The sequence below is a fragment of the Phocoena sinus genome, chromosome 1 (assembly GCF_008692025.1).
Source record: "Phocoena sinus isolate mPhoSin1 chromosome 1, mPhoSin1.pri, whole genome shotgun sequence".
Classification (NCBI taxonomy): Eukaryota; Metazoa; Chordata; class Mammalia; order Artiodactyla; family Phocoenidae; genus Phocoena; species Phocoena sinus.
In genome coordinates, this window is record NC_045763.1 from 164,447,404 (window position 1) to 164,457,357 (window position 9,954).

A 9,954-nucleotide genomic window follows, 5' to 3' on the forward strand; every position below is an offset into this window, starting at 1 on the left:
CTCGGTGCTTCGATTCTCCAGCACAAGATTTACACTCAGTGTCAGGCATGAGGACTCTAGATTAGCTGACTGCCCCATCGTAGGGGATCTCTGAGGTCACCCCGTTGACTCTCCCCCTCCCTCCCATTTTCAGAAGAGACTGAGATTCCAAGTGATGACGTGCCCACGGTCTGCCAACTAAGAGCTGAGCCTTGACTCGCATCTCTGGTTGTGTGGCCAGGTGTCACTGCCGCGGCCCCCCTGTTCCTGATGCTTCTGAACCTGCTGGGACCTGGTGACAGTCACCACCCCATGCCCACCCTGTGTCCGGATGCCAGAATCAGAGTGAGAGTTCAGTCCACCACACTTCACAGATAGTAATCAAACCCAGATCCTCCAAAAATAAAAGGCCAAGAGGACAAAACGGCCAATGTGGTGTAAAAAAAAAACCTTAGAAATTACAGACCTGATTACTGAGAAATGTTTTAAAGGACTTACACTTAATCTTGTTTCTATTTGATTTGGTGCATATCATGGGGATTTTTACCCCAGGGAGTGTAAGCTTTGCGGGAGTCTCCTCTCCAAATGGCCTGACAATATTTAACCAGGACTTAAATCTTGCAATTTGGCCCTTAAGATGTCATTAAACTTTAAAGTAGATGTTTAGTCTAGGTGTGGAATTTAGCCCAGGTATGACAGTTGTCATTTTTTTTCCAGATTTCCTGAAGCCCCCATGGTTGGTCAAAGTCTCCATCAACTTCTAGCCCTGTTAACTTCCATTTTCTCTAACCAATGGATTTTCCTGGAGCACCCACCTAGGTGCCCTAGGCCCCCTGGGCATCTCTCTTTTGTTGGGGAGAGAAGGTGGGAAATGGGAGGTGTGTTTTCTGTGGGTAAGAATGTGCTCTGGCATCTCAGGAATTTGTACACAGAGGCTGAGCTCAGAGAGCGGTGCTTGCACGCCCAGCCCTGGGTCATGCTCTCGGAGACCCATTTTACAAGGGGCTCCCAGTTGCCTGTCCTAACGATTCACACAAATGCCCTGACATCCCTCAGAGACTGAAAACTTTCCATGCCCCTTCTGGGGAGCCTAGCTCAGGGGTTAAACACACAGACGCTCTGCATTTGCATTCCAGGCCCTCACTTCAGCTGTTGGATGACCTCAAACAAGTCACTCCCAGGACAGAACCTCTGCTGGGTGGGCCAGGAAAGAAGGTACAATTCAAGATGATTAATTTTGTTACTGATAGACTGGTCTGGAAAGCAAGTTGGAGCTGATGGCTCGAAACAAGGTTTTGGTTATTTGCAGCAAATAATCTCCTCCAGCGATCATAGGCCCATATCTATTATGAGTAAAAAAAAAATGAGCGTGGATTCTATGAGAATCTTAAATAGTGGTCCCAGGCCCCATCGTTAAGACTTCTTTGCAGAACCCTCGGGTCCTGTATAGCAATAAACAACAAGGTCCTACTGTATAGCACAGGGAACTATATTCAATATCTTATGATAAACCATGATGGAAAAGAATATGAAAAGGAATATATGTATAACTGAATCACTCTGCTGTACAGCAGAAATTAACACAACACTGTCAATCAACTTTACTTCAATAAAATAAATTAAAGAAAAAAAAAAGAAAACTTGGGGGCTTTCATGCCAAAGCTGGAGCAGGTTCCAATCTCAGCAGGCACTATGTCCAGGAAATCAGAGCTCAGCTACAGAGAGCAAAGTTTCAGACCCTCACGATTCAGCTACTCCAGTTGAACTTACTTAAATGAACATTTCAATTGCCTCTGTGACAATAAGCACCCACATTCACTGTTGTGATACCATGGTGAGCTCGTCCTGCAAACACTGAGAACGCCCTGATACGTTAACTTCCTCCCAGCAGTGAGTGTTAGGGTTTCCTCTTCCTCCACACACTGAGTCACCATCCCACCCCTGAACCCCAGAGAACTGATGTCTCAGTGCTGCAACCGGGCCTGGGCTAGGCCTCCCACCTGGCCCTCAGCCCAGAGCCTGACTGTTCCGTGGGCCACTAGCAACATGGGCCCCGGGACATACAGACACCAAGGGTGGCTGAGATCCAGAAGCTCCTCCGTCTTCTAGTGGGAGTGTCTTTGTAACTTCAACAACTAGCCCAGGGCAGGGGACCCAGGAGGCCTCACTGCACATCTGTGCATTTGTCTGCCGCAGCACGGGGTCCTCAGGGGACAAGACATTCCAGGAAGCTTCTAGAACTGGAAATTGCCAAACTCTCTGGCAAGGGAGCGGAGCCATAGATCATCCCTCACGCCTTCTATCCACAGCCTTTCAGACAAGCCCCCGTAGCCTGTTTGAGATGCCATCACTTACCCAGGGCTCCTTGGCAGATGTCTGTGCGAGTGGCTCCTCCAGTAATAAACTGTGGATCATCGCAGATCTCCTGGAAACGAGACCCACAAAGTGCTGTCAACCCACCTGCCATGTGATTCTGTAGTCAGGACACCTCGGTTCCCAGAAGGTGCATCGGACCCCCTCCGCCCCTTCCCCTCCCCTCTAGGGAAAGCTATGCAGTTACAGTTAGACTGCCACGGGACCCCAACGCTCCACACTGCCTACAGCCCACTTCATCACGCTACCTTCCTAGGGGCAGGGCAGTGCCAAGTCCAGCCTCCTCTGGGGGCCTTGAGACGGTCCACGCTCTGGAGCTGCCCTGCCCGCTCTGCCGGTCCCTCTCCTCTGTTCCTGCATGGAATTCCTCCCTCTCCCACGCTCTTCTCTCCTTTTCCACATCTTACCGTATCTCAAGACCCACTGCCACCAAATCCACGAAGCTCTCCTTCACAGTCCAGCCCTCACCCGTCCTTTTGATCCTGAATCCCAGAGTATGTGTACCCCGTAATTTAGCAGCTGTGTGCTATGTGGTGGTGCTGGGCACCAGTCTGTCTTCCTAACACTCACATGCTCCTTGAGGGCAGGGGAAGGTATCTAGCAGTCTGGATTCGTCCACAGGCCATGATACTTGGGGGTCCACATACCGTGAGCCTGCTGTGTGTCAATACTGTGTGTGGTACTTTATCTCAGGCAGCCCTTCCGGGAACACAGATGGACACCGACACCATTTCACAGGTGGGGAGACAGGCTAAGAGATAAAGCCACATATCCCAAGATACACTGCTCGTAAGCTGTAGATGGCACGGGAATTTGAACTCTCCGGTGTAACCATATATTCTTCCCTCCTGCCCTGCCCCTAATGGATTACTAACAAGTCTCCAAGGGCTGTCCCACAAGTCACCTGCTGGAACCCAACCTTGAACAGTGCTGGCCCTTCTGCAGCCCCCTCTGAGTATGCTTCCTGATTCTGAAGAGCCCCACCCCAAAACCACAGAGGAAGTCAGGGCATGAATCTGGGCTTCCCTCGGCCGGGACCCCTTGGTTCGTAAGAGCTCCACCCCATAGCGCCCCGCCCCCTGTACCCATCCCCCCACCCCCCTCCCTGTCAAGCAGAAGCTTTTCTTGGGTGAGGCCCGGATCTAGACCCTGGCCATCCCGGCTTAGGCTGTAGAGGCTCTTTTGGAATCCGCAGTAGAACACACTCCTTTCATGCCTCTGCATTGTGCCTTCCCTGTTAAGGTTGGGCTGTTTGGGGGAATGACAGGGACAGTGAGAATGCTTTTCTGCGGAGGCAAATGAAGCCAGCTTGGCCCAAGGCCTGCCAGCCAAACGCTTATCCTGCTGATGGAAGAGACTGGGTTTGGTGCTGGGAGCCCAAAAATCATACAGACAATCTTCAGTGTGCCAGGCACTTACCCTAGAAGGATTTTTCCACTATATTTGAGAAACTTCCTCATACCTTTGGCACCCTCTCCAAAGAAGGAAAAGTTTAGAGATGGTTCAGGAAATTGAAACTTGTACACAACATGAAGGGCACGGAATTAAGTACGGAACTTAACAGTCCCAGGAAAGGGGTTGAGGGCTTGGGCCTTGGAGTCAGACAACCTGGGTTTGACTGCTGGCTCTGTCACTTCTTATATGGGTTCTATGACCCTGGCAAGTTACTTCACCTCTTTAAGCCTCAGTTTCCTCATCTGTATAATGGGGATGGCGCTGACAAGTGTACCTACCACACCAGGTTGTTCTGAGGGTTAAATGAGATGACTATGTACACATGCCTTGGTAAGAGCTCTATAAAAGTCACCTACTGTTAATTATTACTGGAGGAGTTGATCATAATCACTGAACTTGAGGCAGGAGATGCAGGTTTGAGGCTAAGTTCAGCCAGCTGAGTGTAAACAAATCATAAACCACTCAGAGGCCTTAGATGTTTCAGGGTAAGGTGGGGACTCACACACCTGCCCTTGCTCCCACCTGACTGGTGGCACCCTCTGGAGGGTGCCGGCTTTTTCCTCGCTGTGCCTCTGCGTCAGCCACAGGGACTGCAGCCATGTGCTCTTCAGCCTCCTTCCCAGCCCCCAGCCCTCTGTGGCCAGAGGAGCAGCCCCCGCTCCAGGGCTGGCCTGCTCCCCTGACTCCCTCCTGCAACCCTACTCTCACTTCCTGGTGGCTCCGTTTCACCATCTCCCCGCTGCTTTTCTCTCTGGGACCTGACATATAACACATTCCAATTGCTCTCATCTGAAAACCAGCCTCTCGAGCCCCAGGTCCCACTCTCCCTGACACTTTTTCTCCTCTCCTTTCACAGGCCCCCTTCTGGAATTATCTGGGCACGCTCTTCATTTCTAGTTCCTTACTTTGGGGTCTACAGCCATCCGGCTTCTACCCCATTGCAATTCTATGCCACTGCAATTGCTCTGTTACAGTTACCAATGACTTGCTTCCATCTAGATCCAGTGGACACGTGTCTGTTCGCCTTGCCTGACCCGAACCACAGTGGTGTTGGAGAAGGCAGAGAGGGCGGCTGTGAGCTGTGGCTCTCGACACCCATAGGCTGGACACAGTCCTGGCTCCACCCCAGACACCTGTATGAGCGAATAGCTAACCTCCCCTGGCCTCAATTTCTTCAACTGCTGAATGGGACAATAACAGCTACCCTCCCCCTTGGATGTGCAGTGTACACCCTGTCCCGCCCTAATCTGGGGCCCTAAAATGGTCTCGGATCTCTATTTCCCCATCTGGAAGTCCTACAGGCATTTCCAACTGTTGGGTGACCTGCCTGTGTCCCCTCACTAGCCCCTAAAGCCTTGAGGGGCAGAAACCATATGCACTGTGCCTGGCATTCAGTAGGTGTTCAAGATACGCTTATTGAGTGAATGAAAGAATAAGCAAAGAAGTATGTAAATTCACTTTGTAAACTGTAAAGTGCTATACAAATGTAAGGCGAATACATTCTCATTTATCACTTTCACAGCTGTAATTCTGTTTGAGGCTAATTAGTCTTGCATTCACTCATTCCCCAAATAGTCACAGTCTTTGTTCACAGATGTATCCCAAGCATTTAAGACACTGCCTGACATATAACAGGCACTCGATAAGTATTGTTAAATGAATGAATGAACGAATGAATGCATACTCTGAATGCACTGGGGATAGATTGGTGCATAATACACACATGGTCCCTGCAGTTCACTAGGAAGGACAAATATATGTAATTACATTTATAAGTTGTGAAAATGCTATGAAGGAAATTAGCAGGGTTCAGTGATAAAGAAGAACAAGATGCGAAGGGGGCTGCTAAGAATGGTCAGGAAAGATCTCTTTGGGGAGGTGACATCTAACTAAGTCCCAAAGAGTAAGTGAGCCAGACCCCAGAAAACCAGGAAAGAGCACCCCTGGCAGGTGAGGCAGGAAAGAGATGGGTGCCCTTGAGAAACTAAAAGGTGCTGTGCCTGGTGCGCCAGTGGGGAGAGGAAACTATGTAGGCATCACCTCTTCTTTTAGACGAAGAAACGGAGGCAGGGAGGTTAAACGGCTCACGCAGGTTAGCAAGAAATGAACTCAAGTGCTCCAGGCCAAGGACACTTCCTACTGAAGTTGCTGCCTACAAGGACACTTCCTACTGAAGTTGCTGCCTACGGGCTGGGTTTGGAGTAACAGAAGGTGACTAGCGGGTGGGGGTGAGGGGCTCAGAGAAGTGGGAGCAGGGCGGGAATGTTTATTTCCCTAACAGGAGTCTGGAGGCTGTATTTCCCAGGAAGCCTCCTTGAGGTTTGGTGGGGGAAGATCGGTGAGGTGTCCCATAGGACATGGGGCCAGGAGGGGTTCCAGGGGAAGTAGGATGGACAAACTAATCAGGAAGGAAACTGTTCCAAGGCCTGCCAGGGCAAGGAGGACAGAGACCCAGCGGGGCGGGATAAGGGAACACCGAGGGGCCCTTGAGATGCAGGGGTGAGGATTCTGGGAGGGTGAGTAAGGTGCAGGAACTGGCTCCTGGCTGCATCTCCCCTGTCCTTTTGATAATCCCCAGGGTAAATGTTACAGGGAGGTCGGCCCCCATTTGGAAAAATAAACAGGAAACTCCGACTGGATAAATCTAACCGTGGTTGCATGAGACAATCCTTAGTCACAAAGCACCAGGCCAAGCGTGGAGTTTCTCCCTTCCTGAAGCAGCCTAACCGAGGTAGAGACCGACTTTTCCCGGTTGGATAGTGTCCCACTCACCCCACACCCACCCCACCCCCGGCACCCTCCTCGCTTCTCCGCAGACTCTCTCCCCACCGGAGTCCAACAAGTTTTCTCCAGGTTCCCCCTATATCAACCCAGTTTCTGTGAGTTTTTGCTGGCGGGACTGCTACTGGGATTTACGGGCAGCGTGCACTGCGGCCCGTCCTGCGGGCGCCGTGGGTGGCAGAGGGGACACGGGCGACCGCGGAGCTTCCCCCGACCCCGCGCCTGCAGAGTCCCCGGCTAGGCAGCGCGGGGACGGGGCTCCCGGCTGCGGGGCTCGGCTCTGCGCGCTCCCCGGGCTCCCCGCGCGCGGGGCCTGGTTCTCGGCTGCCGCGAGGCCCGGTCGCTGCGCCTCCGGTCTCCGCGCCCCGCCCGCCCCGCATCCCGCCGCGGGCCCGCTGCCTACCGTGGGCCGCTTCCACTCGATGCCCCGGGTCTTGCTGGAGTAGGGTCCCAACTCCTTGAAGCCCAGGGAAGACGGGAGGGCCGGGAAGGACGGGTCCTGGAAGAGCGCCCCGGCCTCCAGGCACTCGTCCCGCAGCGCCGCGTAGTCCTGGTTGAGGTACTTGACGGCCCTCTCGTGCGAGCCCAGCCCCTCGGCCGCCTCCCGGTCCTTCGCCAGCTTGACCGCGATGCCCGCCATGGTCGGCCCGGTGTCCGCGCTGCGCGAGCCAGGGTCTCAGCGGCTGCTCTGTGCGGCACTCCGCAGGGTCGCGGCCAGGGTTCGGCGCGCGGCAGCGGGACTGGGAGCGGCCGCCGCGGGTGATGATGATTCACCCGGCAGGGCAGCGCACTCCGCGCGTCGGGGCGTGGCCTGGCCGCTCCCCGCCAGCTCGGCGCGCGGCGCTAGACCCTGCCGGCCGGCGGCCTGCACAGCGCCGGCGGGAGGACGGCGGCCGGCGCCTGGGATGGCCGAGCCGGCTCGTGCCGTGCACCTGGGCGTCCTGGTGGAAAACTGGGGACTCAAACCCAACCCTGGGCGAAACTCCGAGGCTGGGGCTGTCCTGACTCTCCAGGACACACCCTGTGAGTCAGAAGATCGGGGAGAGAGCTCCACGGGACTAAATTAGCTCTGTGAGAAGGTTGTCCCTCCGCTATAGTCCCAATTGGCAGATGGGAAAACTGAGCATCGGAGAGGTTCAATGACATCATCCAATGTTGCACAACTAATTAGAGGCAGAACAGGGATTCTAAGTCACCAGAGGCGTGTTACAATCATGACCAGTAGCTACACACTGCTACTGGTTAGCTATATGATCACAGATCGGGTGGCCAGATTCGGCAAATAAAAATACATCCACCTGTAATAGGAAAGAACAAATCTGACTCCATATTAGATCTGCTTTGTTGCCTGTGTTTAGTCATGCTGGCTCTGAACCTTTTGTAAAAGAATGTTATCTACAGCCTGAAATATACAGGATAGCCTATTCTCAGGGCTCTGACCTTGAAGAGTACATTCATATAGAGATAAAAAGTTGCAAAACAGAGAATAACTTTTGTTTCATTGGAGGTTTACAGGAACATCTTCACCTGACCAACATGGACAGCTACAAGAAGGAAGGATTCCAACACCAAGAAGTTTGCAACAACTTAACCACGCCCCTCCCTCATCTTGCCTTTAAAAGTGCTTTGCTGAACTTCTTGGAGAAGTTCGGGGCATTTTAAGCATGAGACAGCCTTCTTGCACAGCCCTGCAATAAACCTTTCTCTGCTCCAAACTCTGTTTCGGTTTGTTTGGGCTCGCTGTGTGTCAGGCACATGAACTTGCGTTTGGTAACACACCCAGTTAAATTTGATTTTCAGGTAAACACTAATGATTTTTAGTATAAGTATATCCCAAATATTGCACGGGGGCATACTTAAACTAAAAAATTATTTCCTATGTAGGGGAGCAAAATTTGCCACCCCAAAATATCTCTCTGGCATGTGGATTATTTTGAGCTGAAAACAGTCAAGGCCCTAAAGACTCAAGAAGAAGCTTTGACCTTCCCGGTAACTGCCTAAAGAATCTAGATAAAGGGCCTCTTTCCAGAAGAGAGCCATCACCAGAGATGTGTGCAAAGAATATGGGCTCACTGTGGTGGGGAAGACTGGCCTAGAGACCAGATTCCTCCCTGTGTCCCATTGTCTCTACCTGGCCCAGCAAACATCTATTTACCAAATATTTGCTTTTCCGTCTCCAAGTCGATTGTCTTCTGCCCCTTTTTGAAGTCCCAAACCCCTACCACCAACATCCTCATTTGTCTTTAGCTGAAGATGGTGTTTAAGGAGAGGGCTTCAGCCAGTTTGGCGAGTTACTCAGCTTTTCTGGACCTCTCCCATGTATACGTGGTATTAAACTTTTATTTGATTTTCTTTTGTTAACCTGCCTCATGTCGATTTAATTTTTAGACCAGCCGGAAGAACATAGAAGAACATTTCTTCTTCTCTAATTGCTATTTATCTGAAACTCACTTTTAACTGGGAGGACGGAGTCCACATTGGTAAAGCCTTTAGAACACTGCCTGTGCTAGGGGCCACTGTGACGGTTCTGCTCGTTGAAGAGGTAGCGTGAGATTCTTGGCTCATACACAGGAATGGGTGTGTGCCAAGGAGTGCGGTCGTCCCTTCCTCTCCATCTCTGTGCTAATATGGAAGAATTCGTGTTTCAGTGGAAAGCTATGCATTGTTTAGAGCAGTATTTCTTTTTTTTTTTTTTTTAAATTTATTTATTTATATTTGGCTGCGTTGTGTCCTCGTTGCTGCACGTGGCATTTCTCTAGTTGTGGCGAGCGGGGGCTACTCTTCATTGCAGTGTGTGGGCTTCTCTTGTTGTGGAGCACGGGCTCTAGGCGTGCGGGTTTCAGTAGTTGTGGTGCGTGGGCTTAGTAGTTGTGGCTCGCAGGCTCTAGAGTGCAGGCTCAGTAGTTGTGGCACATGGGCTTAGTTGGTCCGTGGCATGTGGGATCTTCCCGGACCAGGGCTCAAACCCACGTCCCCTGCATTGGCGGGTGGACTCTTAACCACTGTGCCACTAGGGAAGCCCTAGAGCAGTATTTCTTAACTGAGGGTGAATTTGCCCCCTCCTCCCGGCCTTGGGTGACACTTGGCAATGTCTGGAGATAATTTTTGTTATGATGGGGTGCTACTGGCCTCTATTGGGTAGAAGCCAGGGATGCTGCTAAACATCTTGGATGTCTAGGACAGCTCCCCACAAAACAAAGAATTACGTGGTCCATGTTGACTGAAAAAAAGAAAAAAACACAACGTGAGAGCTGTGAGTTAAGTTTTTTGGGGGCAAAATGAGAATTATAGCCTGGGGAGACAGCCTCTCAGCTCTGAGGAACTGCTCCGAAGAGGTGGGAGGAGGACAGTACACATGTGATTTTG

At 51.7% G+C, this 9,954-nt stretch overlaps 1 protein-coding gene across 1 annotated transcript in view; it reads right to left on the bottom strand.

Moving 5' to 3' along the window:
* CAPN2 (calpain 2) overlaps positions 1-7,396 on the bottom strand; it is a 61,868-nt gene extending 54,472 nt beyond the window's left edge. The window contains exons 1-2 of the mRNA XM_032605891.1: positions 6,992-7,396; positions 2,335-2,404 (exon numbers count right to left, since the gene is read on the bottom strand). Of these exons, the coding sequence (XP_032461782.1) occupies positions 2,335-2,404; positions 6,992-7,228 (307 nt within the window). The 5' untranslated portion in view covers positions 7,229-7,396. The remainder of the gene's footprint in view (positions 1-2,334; positions 2,405-6,991) is intronic.
* Positions 7,397-9,954: the final 2,558 nt, after the last annotated feature.